At 42.6% G+C, this 20135-nt stretch overlaps 2 protein-coding genes across 3 annotated transcripts in view; one reads left to right on the top strand and one right to left on the bottom strand.

Moving 5' to 3' along the window:
• The window catches only part of LOC136620328 (squalene synthase-like), a 179203-nt gene that overhangs the window by 12316 nt on the left and 146752 nt on the right, over positions 1–20135 (bottom strand). The window contains exons 5-7 of one of the 3 annotated variants that reach the window (XM_066595038.1): positions 3664–3855; positions 3393–3569; positions 54–206 (exon numbers count right to left, since the gene is read on the bottom strand). In XM_066595038.1, coding sequence (XP_066451135.1) covers positions 54–206; positions 3393–3569; positions 3664–3855 — 522 coding nt within the window. The remainder of the gene's footprint in view (positions 1–53; positions 207–3392; positions 3570–3663; positions 3856–20135) is intronic. The other 2 variants (XM_066595029.1, XM_066595045.1) reach the window with 2 other exon arrangements.
• Positions 1–20135, top strand: part of LOC136620342 (squalene synthase-like) — a 194461-nt gene that overhangs the window by 81818 nt on the left and 92508 nt on the right.

Raw genomic sequence — 20135 nt, 5'->3', positions numbered from 1 at the left:
TGATTGGCTCCTCATACGCGGTGATGTAGAGAAGCTGAATACCCATCACTTACCTCATTCACATACTGGTACATGATGGCTCTGACCGCCTGCATGTTGGTGGCATCCATTAATATCGTCACTGCCTGTCCTCTGCGGATCTTCACCGCTCTTTTGAATACCTGCGGATTGTTGTAGCAGGCGGCCAATGTGGCGACACCGATGAGCTGAAGGCACAAGGAGGCAATACCTAGCGTAAGGTCATTAGCAGAATGGATAATGTAAATAGGGAGGTAGACAGACAGGAGGGTGGAGATATAGGGAGGTGCAGAACTAGGGAGAGCTTAGTGGATGACAGCAATAAGTGTAAATTGTATTATATAGTGCAGCGAGCTGCCCAGGGAGGAGGCAGCGGTGCAACAAGCAGCCCACGTTGGGGGGGGGGGGTGTAGCATTCAGGATAGATTGGAGAGGGAACAGTTTAGTGAGGAGTTACAGTAGTCAACACAAGAGAGGAGCAGAGCCACAGTAAGCATTTTTGCTTTTTCTGTAGAAAGGAAAAACAGCAGATTCTGTAGATGTGTCACCTGCACCTGACCAACAAGTGATGGAATAATGGAAGCAAAGCAAAAAGATTGTGTAAGTGGGCTACCCTATAAGGATAGGTGAAATGTACAAATAATTGTAGCTGGCAAATTTAAAAAGTGTAATGTAAAACGTGATGTTACAGTGCCATCTAGTGGCCAGTTTATATAACACCACCTCTGGATCGTTTAACCCTGCAAACATTTTCTGATTCGTAGTCTTCAGAGTAGCTGGCGATAGAGTGCTTAAATGTCCTGTTCCTCCCCCCCTTTAAGAGGACTGGTGAAGCAGTAAGTTTTGGAGCAGCTCAGGGAGAGCGAGTGTGGGTTCATCAAGCCTATCCTGCTGTTAGAAGGAGACAGACAGCTAAGTTGAGAGGAGGTAGAAGAAACACTCAGTAAGAAAGCCTAGTGCCGCAGGATGCCAATGTTTTTGGACAAGACAGGTCAGGGCTGCCAGAGAGGAAAGAAGCAGTAATGCCATACATCACAGGAACCTGCAGGCACTAAAGAGGGTGCCTTTGGTGGTTGCAGAGAACAGACTACCCGCTGTTCGCTGAATACATTCCCTTTGTTCTGCCAGGGGGCTGACAGCTGAGACATTGTAATCAGCGCTCCCCGGGCAAAACCCAGCGTGCGGTCCATCTTATCAGCTGTTCTGCCAAAGGATGGATTTCATGACGAACTGAAATCCATCATTCAGCAGAAAAGTGAAAGATGGGCACATTCACAAGCAACGATTATCGCTCAAAAGATGGCGTTTGAGCGACAAGCGTTGTGTCTAAATGGGCTTTAAGGTCTTATTTACACAACCGTATTGATGCAGGTATTTAGCTGCAGTGAAAACTATTTTTTTTCTCAGTCGTCCAAAAATCATGACCATGTTAAGCACTGGATTCCAGTGTATTCATTCAGATGAATGATTTTTGGGCTCATCAAAAAGCCTCACGCTTACACATTTTTTTTTTGTATCGCCCATCTCATGAGCTGCATAACAAGATATAGGGAGGGGAAAAAAAACAAAAACACAACAACATCTTCTGCCAAAATACGCACGAAGCTCCCGTTGACTTCTATGGAAGCAGGAAAAAAAAAGGAGGGGGAGGGAGTTTACCTGCGTACAACTCTGGCAAGGACAACATTGAGCATTATTAGTCATTGCGAGGATTTCTAGCGATTGTTTTCTTTGCTTCAGCGATTGTTTTTGCCAATACGCAGCAGCCGCCCGGGTGAATGGTACGAAATACGCCAATTAAGATCGGGACCTGATCCCGGCAATTCTTCATTTCTGTGATTATACGGCGCGTATGGGCGAACGTATAAACGCATAAGGTCGTGTGAAGGAGGCCCAAGACAGGAGCACTGTCTCAACACTTAAGCCCAATGTCCATGGGCAGATTTTAATTATAAAATCCGCGCATGTCACCTGCGCAGGAGATCCACAAATATAGAAGCCTATAGGGATGCATTAGCATCCGCAGGGCAATTAAATGCATGAGGATGTGATATTTTTTTCCTGGGGTGCGGATCGCACGTGTGGGAAGAAATCATAGCATGCTCAATCTTTTTGTGGATCCCGCAGGGACGGTTTCCATTGAAGTCAATGGAAGCAGTCATATACGCAGCACAGCCACAGCTGTCATTGTGGCTGTGCTGCGGATCAGCGGGAGAGCAGGAGATTTAAAAGAAGAAAAAGAAAGGGAACACGCCGCAGGTGTGCCGAGCGCACCCGCCGGGCAGAAGAAAGAGGATCCAGCCGTGACGGAAGAAAGCACGGGTGGAAACCGCTGTGGGATTCCGCACTTGGAATAAGGCCTCAGGTCCACAGGCGCGCACGGTTTCCATCTTAGATACTCCTCAGTGGTCAGCTACCATTGTTCTGAGCTTAGCAGGTTGGATGAGGGCAGGAACAGTTCTGTGTACTGGAGAGTGCTCCCCAAATAGTGAGGGCGCCTGACCTATTGAGAGGCCACATTATTAGTTATTGAGCAGGATTGGATTTGTTAACCCTGCTTAAAAAAAAAAAAAAGAAAAGAAAAGGGACTAGAGATGAGCGAGTATACTCGCTAAAGGCAATTGCTCGAGTGAGCATTGCCTTTAGCGAGTATCTCCCCGCTCGAGACGGAAGGTTCGGGTGCTGGTGCGGGGGAGCGGTGAGTAGCGGCAGTCAGCAGGAGGGAGCCCCGCTCTCCCCCGCAACTCCCTGCCCGCTGCCGGCACCCGAACCTTCCGTCTCGAGCGGGCAGGTACTCGCTAAGGGCAATGCTCGCTCGAGCAATTGCCTTTAGCGAGTATACTCGCTCATCTCTAAAAGGGACTAATCAAGCTGGGCTTCTACTATCCTTGTTAAACCATACACTGCCAAGTCATTATAACTACTACAGTAATAGAGGCTGATGTTTACTCACACCTAAGACTGATTCTGTTTGTGGTAGCATCAGATTCAATAACCCATTGTTACATCATCCTGAGAACTGATATTCTTTCTTTGTTACTCAAACTACCTTTGGTTCCTCTGCTGCATCCTGAGCCCTTTGCGGAATACCATGGTCACACTACATTAGAGAGTGGACAGGAAATCACTGGTGTTTTGTAGTGGTACAGGGCTGAAGCTCTTGGACACTCCTCTTGACCAGTGCTGGACTAGAGGGCTGACACTCCAGCATCGGTCAGGAGAAGGAGGGCTGAGAGACACCTACTAGTACTGGGCAGTACTAGTGTAGTAGGTCGGACAATCAGGAGCTTTTGCTAGCTTTTGGCGTGACCTGTAGGTGAACCCGGCCAACCCATACTTCCGGTGGACACATACACCAATATCGACACACTTACCTGTGAGGCAGCGTAGTTGTTAAATTCGCTCTGGTTTCTCAGCCGGGACAGGTAGAGCAGGACATCAGGAATGTGCTGAAGTGCATTAGTCACCAGTTCATTCAAGCACTGCACCGCCGGCACGATGTTCTCCGGCTTGGCCAAGTCCGACGGGTTTTTGCTGTATTTGCTCCACACCTGATGGCGGCAGAATGAGGACAATGTTGGGTTTACTGAGAGGTGATCACTATAAATCCCCCATAGAACTCATGGGACATCAGTCCATAGTCACCTCTCTGGGCCAGAACTCTCGGCCTTCCTGCTGGTCCTCCAGGTAATCTCGGATGATGTTGGCTTTCTGCTGCAACAACCCCATTGAGTTTGACAGTCTTGGGTCATCGACAACAGGGGCGTCTTCTAGCTTTGTGGCAGAGAACAGCCGAGATACATCAATCACCACTAATCCAGCCACATAGTGACAGTACTGGAAGACAGAAGGATCAGATATCAGTGCTATTAACCCCTTAAGGACATGGCCTATTTTGGCATTGAGGACAACGATTTCGGGGTGATTTTTAATCTACACTCTTCACAAGCCATAACTTTATTTTTCAGTCGATCCAGCCATATGAGGGAAGTGTTTTGAGTGGCGAACTGTAGTTTTTATTGGCATCATTTTTTTGGTGCATATAATGTAGTGTAAAACTTTTATTAATGGTTTGAGGGCAGGAAGAGAAAAACGCATCAATTCTGCCATGGTTTATTTCTTTTATAGCGGCAATCATACAGCATAAGTGAAATTATATTTTTTCTGCGGGTTTGGTACGATTACGACAATACCTAAAATAAAATCCCTTTTTTTGGAAATTATTTTTACACCACTGCATTCAAAGTCCCACAACTTTATTTTTCCATGGACGGAGCTCTGTGAGGGCTTGTTTTTTGCATCACAAGTAGTGATTTTTTTTTTTAAATCAATGTTATTGCGCTTATTAGGAAGTAAAACTAATACACATTCTAGCTCTTTTTTTATGCATGCTTTCTGCTGCGAAGGATTTATAGCGTGCTCAAATTGTTATACAGGCCATTACAGACACGATACCGCACAGGTGGGGTTTTTCTTAAAAGCTTAGGGTTTTTTTTAATAAAATTAGGAGAAAATTAGTAAAAAAAAGTTTGTTTTTTTAAAAAAAAACCCCACAGTTTATGTCCTTGAAAGAGGCTTGTACCATAGCAGCTATGATTGACACAATAAAGCATTGCAGGGCTTCTCACTTGTTACAGCGATCCTAGGCAATGGCAAAGCAGGATGCCTGTATCTGGCATCCTGTTGCATGGCAAGCAGTCGGCCCTCCACAATTACATCGCGGGGGTCCAATGACGCAATCTACATAGTTCGCTGGATGTAAGGGATTAACAGCAGGGGAGGGGGTGTTGCTGTCCTTATGCACCCCTGCTGTTGCAGTGGGAAGCTGGCTATCACTGCCATGATAATCTTATGTCCTGTGGTGTTAAGGAGCTAATGCAAAAGTGACTAACACCTATTATTTGTTTAACCCCATGAAGACCTGACATTTCTCAGTTTAGTTTCAAGATGCATAACTTCTGTTCCATCGACATAGCCGTATGAGGGCTTGTTTTTCGTGGGATGGCTTGTGGTTTTGAATGGTGCCGTTTAATGTAATGGAAAATGTTAGAAAGGTTTTAAGTGCCATGAAAGGGGAATGGGTATAATTATATATCATATATAGTAACTATACTAGTAATTAAAAGTTTTAGGTTTTGCTTTTATAGGATGTATAGTGCGGTAAAAAAGCACATGTGTCTATTTTTTGGGTCAGTATGCTTTTGATACCTATTTTTTTTTTTTTTTGGGGGGGGGGGGGGGGGGTTACTTGATATAGGGAAAAAAAGTTATATTGTTTATATAATATTTAGCACCATATTCTGACGCCAAAAAATCACAGAGGTGAGGAAAAAAAAACAACAAACACATTATTCAAAGAAAAAGCCAAAAATACAATACCTGAATGTCTGCGAAGCAGACACGGTCGCCATAGGCACGATCACCATAAGGTAGGCACAATCGCCACCGGCACAATCGCCGTAGGGCAGGAACTATGGCCATAAGCCCTGAAGATATGCAGTCAGCCAGACAATAATGTGGAGGAGCAGCTTGTTCTTGGCAGGCGAATATGCAGTCACCCACTCAACCCAGCCCAGATTGGGGAGGAGTGACTGCATATACTAATAGCCTGCACATGTGAACGATACCAAAGAGGTCAGCCATAGATGGATGGTGACCCACCATACAGGATATCAACCCTGGCTGATATAACAGCAGGTTGCCCTGTATCTCTAAAGTGGGCCACACTAGCTGACATCTTGGGCTCCCCCACCAACTAGCAAACTACATACAAAAGTACTAATGCATACTAATAAAATGCGGGTGTTGGTACTGCATTTTGGCCAAAACGCATAGGCCGACGGGCCGCGCCGAGGCCACACCGCTTCCGTCAGTACCTACGCTAAATTACATAAAATCACAGAGGTGAGGGGGAAAAAAAAAAAAAACACATTATTCACAGAAAAAGCCAAAAATACAATACCTGAAGGTCTGCAGACATTCAGGTATTGTATTTTTGGCTTTTTCTGTGAATAACATATTCTGACGCCAATTTCTGTCCACAGGGCTGTGTCAGGTTGAGCTGTAGTTTATGTTGTTACCATTATTTGAAAGCTGACAGGGTGCTGAACGTTTACCACGCAGGTGAGATGATCTCAAACAATTACGGAGGAGATGAAGCCAATTGTGTGTTGGTTTTTTTTTTGTTTTAACTTTATGTGTATACTAGGAAAATGAATGTTTAAACTTTTAATATGCTGATGTACATCCAGGAATAGTGCTGAGTGAACTTTTGAGGAGTTCGTTTTGGCCAGTTCCCCGTATTTCAGCAAAGACTTTGGCTTGGTTCAAAGGACCCTAAACAGAACTTCACCAATACCCCCTATAACTGGTGTCTAAAAAGCTATAAAAGTCCTTCGCCAGAAAAGAGAACCAAAAACATGGTATCTTTTAGGCACCGAGGTAGTTGAGGGACAATGCATGGATATGTTTTTTTTTTTGTAAAAACTATTGTCACTCAGCTACCTAGATGCCTAATAGACACCATGTTTTTGGATAGTATTGGTTCCCTGGATGTGGCCAATGTGCTGTTATCTGTCACACTGCCAAGGTTATACACAGATATTTCTGGAATGAAGTTATACAGATGGTTAGTGATAAATTATATGGAAAAGTGGAAAGCAGTAATCAGTTGATGCAATGTATTCTATCATTACTGGAGAGGATCCTTGAGAAGAATTTTCGGTTTGGCTCTACGTTCCATTTACAGCTACAAGGTTGTTCAGTGGGGTCCCCTGTGGTGCCCCAGTTTGGCTATTTGTGGAGTACTGCAGAAAAGTTTGTAATTAATTCTATATGGTAATACAGTCAAAACTTGGTGGCAGATATGTAGTGTGTGATATGATGTGTGGGCAATATGTTTATTATGGAAAAGGGCAGATGACCTTTTAAAGGCCCATTTAGATGGAATGAATGCCAGGCAAACGAGGCACATACTCTCTCCCATGCTGCTGCACTAGAGTGAGTATCATTGGCTCACAGCTGGGAGGCTGGAGGAAATTTTTCTCCTTGCTCTCCCCCACCCCTCTCCATTCACTTAACACAGTGGCTGTTCACTACTGAACGGCTGCTGTTTACACCGAATGCTCATTCAGCTCATTGTCCAACGTTTAAGCTACATAAAATCCTGGACGATGAGCTGGACGATGATCGGTCAGTGTAAATAGCAGCCGTTCAGTATTGAACAGCAGCTGTGTTAAGTGAATTGAGAGTGGCAGGGAGGAGCAAGGAGAGAAATCTCCTCCAGCCTCCTTGCGGACCGCTCTGAGTGAGCCAGTGATGCTAGCTCCCATGTAGCAGCACAGGAGAGAGTATGTGCGGAACGAGTGTCAGGTACACTTTTCTAGTGAAGTTCATGTGACAAAAATAATCACTATTGGGAGATCTTGTGATAATGCGATTTTTACTACTTTGCATTCTAAAGCATCAGATAGGAATATTTTATTGTCGTATGATAGCCAACCTGCGCCAAAAAATGAGAAGCTGCTGTATTGTTAGTTAGGGAAGCATCATATCCACAGAGATTCCGGCTTCAGAGCATGGAAGCTCTTACCAAAACCATTTTTACAGAATACAAGAAGAGAAAAGAAAGGACACCATTGTAGGCATTTATTATAGGCCACCTGGACAAGCAGAAGATATGGATGAACGTTCAATATCAAAATGGCCAAATTTTCACAAAACCTTGACCGGGACCATGGGAAATTTTACCTCTTCAGGAGATTTTTTGGGAACCTCACTCAGGCAAAAGTAAATGGGTCCAACGAATTCTTATCCACTCTTGCTGAAAACTTTATCTTCCAAAAGGTAGTAGAGAAAACAAGGGGATCTGCAATCTTGGACCTAATTCTTACCAAAAGGGAGGGAATAGTTGAGGAAGTACAGGTGGCTGGGACCTTAGGAAGCAGTGATCATGCCATCCTTGCATTCTGGATAACGAGGAAGACCTAAGAAGACTCAGACCTCAATGGACTCAATGGACCTTTTAAGGGACTCAGAGGGTGGAAAGGATCCAATGGCTGGATGATCTTAAGGACAGAAATGTCTAAGATGGTTGGGATATTTTGTGAAAGGAGATCCTCAAAAGCACAATCGTTAACAATCCCTAAAAGAATGGGAAGCATTTAAAGAGACCAGGATGGAGGAACACAGAACTTGCACACATGTTAAATGGAAGAAAAACAGGTTTATTAAAAAAAGGAGTGGGGAATATCTAAAGATTATCATGCAGTCTGCAGAAACTGTATGGCAAGTGTCAGAAGCGCTATTGATTTTGGCCTCTTTCAAACCTCATTTCAATGAAAAGAAAAAGAAAACAATCTCAGCGCTCAAGAACTGGATACCAATTGAACTGTAAAGTTAAATGCGGCAATAGACTTACTTCACGGAGGCGTCCGTGAATAGACGCCTCCAATCCCAGAAAGCATATAACAAAATCCTGCGGCAGAAAGCGGTCCGTTTCACTGGTTTAATAAATGATTGCCGCATTTAACTTTACAGTTCAATTGGTATCCAGTTCTTGAGCGCTGAGATTGTTTTCTTTTTCTTTTCATTGCACACTTTCCCCCATCAATTAATTGTTTGGGGGCCATCTCAAGCCGCTCTGCAGCGTTCTCATCTACCTGCATGAACTGGAACCTCAGGATCTATCTGTCCAGCTATTATCCATCAATTATGGTCATCTGATCAGTGAGCGCTCCCTCCTTACAACATTGCTAAAACCTCATTTCATTAAAGGAAGAGCAAAGTCAAAAAGATCCTATAGGATGTTCACAGGATTAAAATGGCAAATTGGTTAAGAATGATGTTGATAAGGCTGAACTGTTGAAATTTCTAGTTTGTATCAGGGCTCACAGGAGCAGCTTTTCATTGAATCATAGAATAGTAGAGTTGGAAGGGGCCTCTAGTGTCATTGGGGGTCCAACCCCCTGCTCAGTGCAGTATTCACTAAATCATCCCAGATAGATATTTGTCCAGTCTTTGTTTGAACACTTCCATTGAAGAAGAACTCGCCACCTCCCGTGGTAACCTGTTCTACTCATTGATCACCCTCACTGTCTAATATCTGATCTGTGTCTCCTCTCTTTCAGTTTTATCGCATTGCTTCTAGTCTTTCCTTGTGCAAATGAGAATAGGGCTGATCCCTTTGCACTGTGACAGCCCTTCAGATATTTGTAGACAGCTATTAAGTCTCTCCTCTCAGCCTTCTTGTTTGCAGGCTACACATTCCCAGATCCTTTAACCGTTCCTCATAGGACAGGATTTGCAGACCGTTCACCATCTTGGTATCTCTTCTCTGAACTTGCTCCAGTTTGTCTGTCTTTTGTAAATTGGGGTGCCCACAAGTGAACCCAGTATTCCAGAGGAGGTCTGACTAAGGAAGAGTAGAGGGGGATAATTACGCCCAGAATTACATCCCAGAATTGTGTTTGCCTTTTTGGCTGCTGCACCACATTGTTGACTCATGTTCAGTCTATGATCTATTCGTAAACTGAAGTCGTTTTTTACATGTGCTGCTGCTTAGCCCAATTCTGTATGTGCTTTTTTTTATTCTTGTAAAATACAAATTTTATTAGTCGCCGCCCACTGTTCAAGCTTTTCTAGATCTTTTTGAATGCCCTCTTTAGTTTATGAAGCATTTGTTACTTTTCTTCTCTCATGTACGAAGTGTAACCCTGTTTAGGTGGGGGATATATACTGACCCTTCTCAACAGGCTTTGACACTAACTCACATGGCACACGGAGACCTGTCACCTTCATTAATTGAAATAATGGGTGTAATAGCAAGTTCTCTCTAGTCAGCACCTCCACTCAGGCTACAGCCTTAGACTAACAAGGGTCTCTTCCTGAGAACTACCTGTGCATTTATACAAAACAGGCATATATTTGTGAATCCAACTTATTCAATTGATGCATACATATATGTTACAATGAATGATATTGTACTGAATAGGTAGTCCCAATAGTCCTGGTTAAACTGTGACTATATACCTGGTGTAGCAGGACAGTGTCAGGCATTCCGACACCTGCAAAAGGAGAAGGCAGGGTTAACAATTGTTGGTGGTAGCAGGAAATGGCTACGAAAGAGCCAGTTCCTGCCAGAACCAGGGGGAAGTTACAGCTTGGCAGTGCAGGACAGGCTACAAGCTGGGGTCCAGTGAGGACCAGCAAAGGCCCAAGTCCGACAGAGATGACAACCTTGGACTCACACCCAAGTCAGAGAGAGACTGGCTGAGAGCCAGAGAGACCGTGAAGGGAGCTACATCAGGGACTTGGAGCTTAAGGTCTGGTGCGGACCAGTTGGGTCTGTCACCCTGTCTGATGGAGGAAGACACCCTCCAGACGCCCCAGGAGGGGTTAGTGACAGGACCCTGTGGGTTGTGAATCCTATTGCTTATTTGGACTGTGTAGGAGTTGTTTGATGTGCTGTGAATAAAGGCTGGCAGGAGCCAGATTTAAAGAAACTTCGGACTGCTGGAGCATATTTTCGTGCAAGGTGCGCCACTTCCTAGCCGTGTGGATGGCCATCCAGAGGAGAGTGTACCCAACTTTTCACACTGGGTATATGCATATACAGGTGTGCATGGAATCCTATTTATGATAACTCGCACGTCAGAAGAATGATGTAGGGTGGTCGCAGGGTATATGGGGAAAAAAAAAGTGCGATATCTTTCGGGGGATCCTCCTAAAGGTTGTCAATTGGTAAGAAAATTAGATACCCATCGTTTCAGATCAGTTGGATAACATTAACCCATGCCTTATCAACCTTAAAGTTATAATTTTAAGGCATTTTTTGTTAATTAAAAAAAAAAAAATCTCTAAAGTGATCATGGTTTCATTTTATTAATAATGTTCTTGCTTACAACCACTTTTTGGGTGTGACCCATAGATTTGAAGATATTAGGTAATTTTCAGGGCCTTTTGCGTGTTTCAAGTCTCCAAATGAATGGTTTTCTGAAATGTGAGTTGAGGCCCTACTTTCCTTGGCACAGACCACTTGTTCTTAAGGAGGGGACCCTTTCTAAGAGGACAAAAGGGAACAACCCTACCAGATCTCTTCCCTTCTGCTCTTGGGGTGGGACTTGGTGACGAATGTACGGAAGCACAGTCAATACTTAAATTTCAAGTGGTAAACTTTGTATTGTTGTTTTTTCAGTTTTGACTAAGTGAAAATGGATTCAGAACCGTTGTCTTCCAAAGCGGCAGCTAGCATGAGTTTAAGGCGTAAAGACAAGATTTTTTTGATCGGAACACATTTCATCAAATTACCGGTAGTAAGTTACCATCGAATTTTCAAGTCTTGCAAAGTTTGTTTTATAATATGTGCCAAGTCAAACTGGGTATTGTGAAAGAAAATTTAGTTTGGTTCATAGAAGCTTAGTTCAGTCTGATGATGTATCTTGCATATGTAACATTTGTATAATCCTTTCCATATCTATATGATAGTTACGCCTTTTCTTTCCTCTCAATAAAAGTACGGTGTTGGGTGGCTGGATTTCTTCATTACCATTAACTGGATTCAGATATCTCGCCTGAGTTTTTGGTTAACGGCTAAGTCACTTGTGACCATTATATCTATTTTACCTGATTTAGGTGTACTTTAAAATTTCTCCGACAGTTTTGGAGGCCCCAGAGAGATGCTATTCCTTTACACTTACTACTGAACGGGGAGCAGCGACCTTCTTCTCTTGGACAAAACAGTACCCTGGGGCAAGAGATTTCTCTTTACTTCTCCTTAGAGAGGAGGTGGCCTGCGGTGTCAGTATCAGGTGTACAGCTTCAGCCTTTATGAACTTGCTCCCTATCAGGTAAAATTATCTTTCTGTTTGTTTGTCTTTCTTTGTCTTACTATAAGCAGCGCAGCAATAACTCTGCTACATATAATTTCCTGCCTTGTATTCATGCTTCCTATCCCTACTGTTTCCTCGCCTTCCTGTGTCGTTATTCAGCTCTGCTACATCGTGTATTGTTTTATATTAATGTTGCAGTATTACAGTATGATTATTGATATGCCACATCCCTGTGAGACAGCTCCTATGCCCCAGAAGACTGCTTTATTCTTTTCTGCACAATTGCAGAAGAAGGAGCTTGAATGTAAAAATAATTTTGACGCTTCAGAGAGAGATTCTGGTATTGACGCATAGATTTTCACTTGTGGTTGTGTTTTTACGCTCTGTATGCTTCCCTTACCCATGGTTTCACTACGACTCTATGGTTTTTGGCTACCGATAGTGTGTAGGTATACGTAACTGGGCTCTGGGATAGCCGCCCACTGACAGTTGCGGGACACAAAGTTTTGCACATAGCAATCCGGCAGGGAGAGACAGTCTATGGGGGTGATTCTTACCAAACTCCATAGAATGTCAGAGTACAAACCAATAACTGTTCATTTGGTGAGAATCACATTTGGGAAGGCTGCTGTGAAGAATACTGTTACTATACTGCGGAAGGCCAAATTGCCAAAAGTTGGCAGTCTTGACCTTAATGCCTGGCGCCAATTTTCTGCGATTGCAGAATAATTTCATCCAGCTTCCCAAGAGTGGGACCTATGAATATGTCATAGTGTGTGCCAGTATGGAATACCAGGGGTGATTGAGAATGACAGAGGTATACACTTTACTTCTGAAGTATGTCAATAGGTGACAAAGGCCTTGGGAATAGAGCAGGCATTCCATACTCCACGCCACTCACAGAGTAGTGGTAAGGTGGATCGGTTAAATGGATGTCTGTAGTGAGGTTTACGGGGGGGGGGGGGGGAGAATGCTAGGTGACACGCCCATAAGAGTTTTGTTGTTAACACTAGTAGAATATTAGTATGTTACACTACGGAAGGTTAAAGTAAAACGAGATGTTTTACTAATGTGCAATGAAGTTATGCAAAAAAGAGAATGTAAGAGCGCTGTCTGATGTATCTGTTACCTTTAGATATAAGAGTATGAAATATGATGGATTATGACTAGATTTAGTTTTCTGCTGTGAATGATTTGTGTGTCTGTTCTGTGATTGTGGGTACATAGCTGATAGTCTGTTGGCTCTGTGCCAAGTGCGCAGCAAATATTTCATCATGCAATCTGTCTTTATTATGTATGGTAATATTTTAATTTGATAATATACGGTGGTTATTCACTGTATAACCTTTTATGTTCATAACTATATGTTTTTATTCTCTTACTACTCTAAAAGGAATTTTACTTGTGTGCTGATTGATGTTTGGATATTACTTTCGCCTGTATAAGTGTGAGTACAGTTTTGCAATGTGAGCTTTGGGTGAATGCTTTGTGGTTCGTGTCTATATAAATCAGTAACGTAGGGTTTTTTACTGGTCATGTAATTTTAAAATTTTCATGAGAATTGTTTGTTACGGACTGGAGTGTTTATACTGTAACTTTAACTGAATAGAAAACCAAAGCTCCTTTAATTGCTTGGCATACGTGCAAGCATTATATCATGACTATGTTCTTGTGTTTTCAGTGGGTGTATAGTATTGCTAGAAATACTACACAATCACTTACATGAGTATATGTTTAAGGGTTACAAGTGCAAGTTCCTCTCCAAAATCTGCTGGTCTATATTTGGTTGCCTGGATTAAACTGGCTACTGTAATGTGTGGAACACTAGCCAGGGGTAATGACAGAGTGCCAAAGGATCGCAACCCGCGGCCAGGTGTCATTTTGGTAAACAGATTTTACATAGCAAATACTGAAGACAAAGTTCGCTACTTTTGACAGTTGCTATGGGACCCATGACCGATCAGAGAATACCCACGATGTGATGGGATCAGGGAAAAACTGATCAGGGAAAGTTCATGATGGGATCTGGTATGGGTGGTATATGAGGCAAAAATACAGGAGAGCAGGTATGGAGATGAAGGGAATTTGCACCTGGACAGGAATGTTAAATAGAAATTCATGTCTATATGATGTGTACTTAAGGGAGTAAGTATACAGCTGTTTTGGATCCGGCGGCGAGGATTCTCACCCGCCCGTCTGCAGGCGGTCTAATTATTTAATAACAGAACTATAAAATGTCAAAAGGTATGTTCAAACTTTTAGTTGGATGGTAATTTTATGTATTATAATCACATTATGTAATCCTGTTTTAGTTATAAAAGCTAAGCTATAGGTAGTCAAGGGTTGGGTTCAGACACCCTGTTACCTGTGCCATCTCACAAGGACCTACATATCAGTTCTAAAAGGCAATGGTGAGTCTGGTAAACAGCATTGGGTAACATCAGTATATCATCACGCTATTGATAGGGTTGTGCAAGGATTGTGCCATTTGCACCTGCCATAACGTGGGAAAAACTGTTAAGGTTCCACTTAAATTTTTCTCTAAAACCCTTATACCTGTTTCAGTGGCCAATAGATGCGGTTTTGACATTTTATGTAGAAAATATTGCAGCAGAGTCATAAACATATTTTCAGTTCTACTCCAGGTCTATCATCATTACAAAGTACTCATAACCTGCAACCAGGAGATGGAAGGCCTTTACCAACTTTAACTACTCCTGTAAAGGAACAAAAGGAAATATTTTACTTCCCTTCCTGTATTATTGGCAAGATTTCAATTGTGTCTAGTGAGCATGTATTAGATAAAGAATGCAGTAACAAAAAGGAGATCATATCTAGAGTGAGAAATCTGTTAGAAGATTCGGTATGCTCTCATGCCCCTGTGGTAAAAATTATGAATTTCCCTATCAGCATATCCCTTCATGTATGTTATATAAACATGATACATCAGAACATAAGGTACACTTTGCGCATACGCACTGGGCCTGGGAGGCTGGAGTAGTGCTAGGAGGGCCAATAGGTATGAGTGTTCCTCAGTGAGCTAAACATCATATGATAGAGGCCTTAGGAGATGCCTTTGATAACATTACAGATACATTGCTTGATATACTCGGTGGTCAAAATGAATATACTAAGCAATTAATTTTAGTCACTAATCAACATACAGGAGTGCTATGCCAAATATTAGGACCATCTGGTTGTCACTACATAAATCTATCAGGAACACTACAGATTACTCATGATTTAGAGCAAGCTAGGAAATTAAAGGAGTTGTATCGTAAAGCTATATCCGATGATGAGACCAAATGGCCAGAGTGGTTATCCTATTTAAACCCTGCAAATTGGTTTAAAGGTTTGGGTGGAATGATCTCAGGAGTCGTAAATATGTTTTTACAAGGGGTTCTGTTAATTCTGGTGATTGCCATCATCGTTAAGATTGTTGTTATGATATGTAAGAAAATCATGAGTACTAATTGCAAATGTTTTCCAGGACAATCTGGCAAGAAGTTTTCAAAATGTGTTGAATACTGAAACGCACCTTATGACTGTTCTGACAACTGATAAAGCACCTTGTACCTTATGTGGGAAACATACGCTGCAGAAAAGCGACAACTGCATGTATTGTGGATATGAAAGCGTACGCCAAGAAGCATGGAATCCTTTTTAAAGTATACACAAAACTAACAGACTACAATATACCATGGACAATTTATTATATAAAATTGAATGTCTGTGTGTCTGTCTGTGTCTGTCTGTGTCTGTCTGTGTCTGTCTGTCTGGCGCTACTACACCATTCAGTCGATCGCCATGAAACTTTGGGAAGTTGTTGAATACACTCCTGAAAGATTATAGGTATTGTACAACTATCCTATGATAAATGGCGCGCGTGTGAGCGTCGTCGACAGTTACGGGCCCCCCCCCCCACGTAGATCGCTTGATTTCCATCATTGCCACCAATTCTCTCACTTCCCAATGTCGTAGAAACATGAAATTTGGCACGAGCATTGATTATGTCATAAATAGGAAAAGCTAATGGGTCCCAACTCGATTATTCAATTCTATCGCAAAAGAATTAGCGGCCAAATTTTACGTATGGAATCTAATTCTCTTACTTCCTGATGTCATATATATATATATATATATATATAAATAAATGAATGTATGTCTGTCTGTCTGTCCTTTTTGCGCTGCTACACCATTCATCTAATCGCCATGAGACTTTGGGATGTTGTTGAGTACACTCCTGGGAAGATTATAGGCATAGTACAACTATCCTACGATAGGTGCCGCGCGTGCGAGCATCGTCCACAGTTATGCCCCCCAGACAAAGATCGCTTGATTTCCATCTCAAGCACAAAAACAAAAAGGCATTAGGCCTCCTTCCCACGAGCGTGACGGGCTCCGCAGCGTAATATTCCGCTGTGAAGCCCGTCACGGCGCCCCCCAGAGCCCCTATACTTACCTGCGGGAGATAGCGTGAAATCGCTTCCCCGCCCACCACCGCCGCGTCACCGCTCGTCACCGCTCGTCACCGCCCGTCACCGCCCACCGCTCTCGCGTCACCAGCCGTGTCACGTGACGCGGCCGGACCGCGTCATTTGGCGTCATATGACGCTCGGCGGTGGGCGGGAAAGCGTTTTTTCACGCTATCTCCCGCTGGTTACAGCGGGAGATAGCGTGAATGGACGGCTTCCATTGACTGCAATGGAAGCCGTCAGTGCGTACAGCCCGTCCTCACCCGCAGAAAATAGAGCATGCTGCGGGTGAGGACGGGAGAAATCGCGGTGCGTAATTCCGCGGTGGAATTACGCATCGTGAGCATGGAGCTATTAGGTTCAATAGAACCTAATAGCTGCGTGCAACGCAGCGGATTTTCGCCGCGAATTACGCGGCGGAAATCCGTTCGTGGGAAGGAGGCCTTACGAGCAACGGGATGCGTGTTCAACCAGAAAATGATGCATCCGCCGAACGTATCACAAGACAATTCCTGGATATTGAGAATGCTGAGGTAAAATGAAAGCTGCGCTGTAATTGGCTGCTATTTCTTATACCCCTGAGGTAAAATGAACGCTGTGCTGTCATTGGTTGCTTTTTCTTATACCGCTGAGGTAAAATAAAAGCTGCACTGTGATTGGTTGCTCTCTTATACTGAATGCTGTGCTGTGATTGGTTGCTATTTCTTATACTGCTCAGGTCACATGAAAGCTGTGCTGTGATTGGTTGTTATCTCTTATACCACTGAGGTAAAATAAAAGCTGTGCTGTGATTGGTTGTTATTTCTTATATGGCTGAGGATAATGAAAGCTGAGCTGTGATTGGTTGCTCTTTCTTATACTGCTGAGGTATAATGAAAGCTGCACTGTGATTGGTTGTTATATATTATACTGAGGTAAAATGAAAGCTGTGCTGTGATTGGTTGTTATATATTATACTGAGGTAACATGAAAGGTGCACTGTGATTGGCTGGTATATATATTATACCGCTGAGGTAAAATAAAAGCTGCGCTGTGATTGGTTGTTATATATTATACTGAGGTAACATGAAAGCTGCGCTGTGATTGGTTGCTATTTCTTATACTGCTGAGGTAAAATGAAAGCTGTACTGTGATTGGTTGTTATATATTATACTGAGGTAACATGAAAGCTGCACTGTGATTGGTTGTTCTATATATTATACCGCTGAGGTAAAATAAAAGCTGCACTGTGATTGGTTGCCATTTCTTATACTGCTGAGGTAAGATGAAAGCTGTGCTGTGATTGGTTGCTATTTCCTATACTGCTGAGGTAACATGAAAGCTGTGCTGTGATTGGCTGCTATTTTTTTATACTGCTGAGGTTACATGAAAGCTGCGCCGTGATTTTTTGCTATTCCTTATACTTCTGAGGTAACATAAAAGCTGCGCTATGATTAGTTGCTATTTCTTATACTGCTCAGGTCACATGAAAGCTGCGCTGTGATTGGTTGTTATTTCTTCTACCACTGAGGTAAAATAAAAGCTGTGCTGTGATTGGTTGCTACTTATACTGCTGAGGTAAAATGATAGCTGCGCTGTAATTGGTTGTTATTTCTTATATGGCTGAGGATAATGAAAGCTGCACTGCGATTGGTTGCTTTTTCTTATACTGCTGAGGTAACATGAAAGCTGTGCTGTGATTGGTTGCTATTTCCTATACTGCTGAGGTAACATGAAAGCTGTGCTGTGATTGGCTGCTATTTTTTTATACTGCTGAGGTTACATGAAAGCTGCGCCGTGATTTTTTGCTATTCCTTATACTTCTGAGGTAACATAAAAGCTGCGCTATGATTGGTTGCTATTTCTTATACTGCTCAGGTCACATGAAAGCTGCGCTGTGATTGGTTGCCATTTCTTTTACTGCTGAGGTAACATGAAAGCTGTGCTGTGATTGGTTGCTCTTATACTGCTGAGGTAACAAGTAAGCTGCGCCATGATTTTTTGCTATTTCTTGTACTGCTTATGTAACATGAAAGCTGCGCTGAAATTGGTTGCTATTTCCTTTACTGCTGAGGTAAAATGAACGCTGCACTGTGATTGGTTGCTCTTTCTTATACTGCTGAGATTACATAAAAGCTGCGCTGTCATTGTTTGCTATTTCTTATACTGCTCAGGTCACATGAAAGCTGCGCTGTGATTGGTTGTTATCTCTTATACCACTGAGGTAAAATAAAAGCTGTGCTGTGATTGGTTGCTACTTATACTGCTGAGGTAAAATGATAGCTGCGCTGTAATTGGTTGTTATTTCTTATATGGCTGAGGATAATGAATGCTGTGCTGTCATTGGTTGCTATTTCTTATACCGCTGAGGTAAAATAAAAGCTGCTCTGTGATTGGTTGCTCTCTCTTATACTGCTGAGGTAAAATGAAAGCTGCGCTGTGATTGGTTGTTATATATTATACTGAGGTAACATGAAAGCTGCACTGTGATTGGTTGTTATATATATTATACCGCTGAGGTAAAATAAAAGCCGTGCTGTGATTGGTTGTTATTTCTTATACTGCTGAGGTAAAATAAAAGCTGCACTGTGATTGGTTGCTATTTCTTATACTGCTGAGGTAACATGAAAGCTGTGCTGTGATTGGTTGCTATTTCCTATACTGCTGAGGTAACATGAAAGCTGTGCTGTGATTGGCTGCCATTTTTTTATACTGCTGAGGTTACATGAAAGCTGCGCCGTGATTTTTTGCTATTCCTTATACTTCTGAGGTAACATAAAAGCTGCGCTATGATTGGTTGCTATTTCTTATACTGCTCAGGTCACATGAAAGCTGCGCTGTGATTGGTTGTTATTTCTTCTACCACTGAGGTAAAATAAAAGCTGTGCTGTGATTGGTTGCTACTTATACTGCTGAGGTAAAATGATAGCTGCGCTGTAATTGGTTGTTATTTCTTATATGGCTGAGGATAATGAAAGCTGAGCTGTGATTGGTTGCTGTTTTTTTATACTGCTGAGGTAACATGAAAGCTGCACTGTGATTGGTTGCTATTTCTTATACTGCTGAATTAAAATGAAAGCTGCGCTGTGATTGGTTGCTACATGCAATAATTTGTATTTATTGTGCATATCCAATTGCCACTCCCACTCAATACATTTACATGCGTTTTTTTCATTATGAGAATTGAAATCAATTAAACAATCTTTCGAATACTGCATTTTTCCATTTATTTATTCTTTTTTTCCAGCAAATTTGCGAGCATCGTCGACAGTTATGCCCCCCAAACGAAAAATCGATTGGTCAATCTACATCTCAAGCACGAAAGAAAAAGGCATTACGAGCTTCAGAAACAGACAAACAACGGGAAGCAAGATTAGAAGCTGTTCGAATACAAACTGCTCAAGCCCGTTCTTCTCAAACGAACGAGCAACGAGAATCCAGATTCAAAACCAATCGATTACGCACTGCTCAAGCCCGCTAGAATGAAACAGGAGAGCAACGAGAATCCAGATTGCAAGCCAAGCGATCACGCACTGCTCAAGCCCGCTCAAATGAAACAGGAGAGCAACGAGAATCCAGATTGCAAGCCAAGCGATCACGCACTGCTCAAGCCCGCTCGAATGACAGTTGACCAACGGACAACAAGACTGGGAACCAATCGAGAACGCGATGTTCGATCCAGACAGACTGCACGCTGATTTGAATCTTGCTGCATTTCATTACGATGCTGATTATGATTAGTCATCATCTAAGTGTCGTTATTGGAAAAATGGACAACTTATGCAAATTTTGCCGTGCATTGAAATTCAAAAATGAAACTCCAGGAATGTGCTGC

Source organism: Eleutherodactylus coqui, chromosome 1 (genome assembly GCF_035609145.1).
Source record: "Eleutherodactylus coqui strain aEleCoq1 chromosome 1, aEleCoq1.hap1, whole genome shotgun sequence".
NCBI classification, from domain to species: Eukaryota; Metazoa; Chordata; class Amphibia; order Anura; family Eleutherodactylidae; genus Eleutherodactylus; species Eleutherodactylus coqui.
This window is presented reverse-complemented; position numbering and strand designations above follow the sequence as displayed.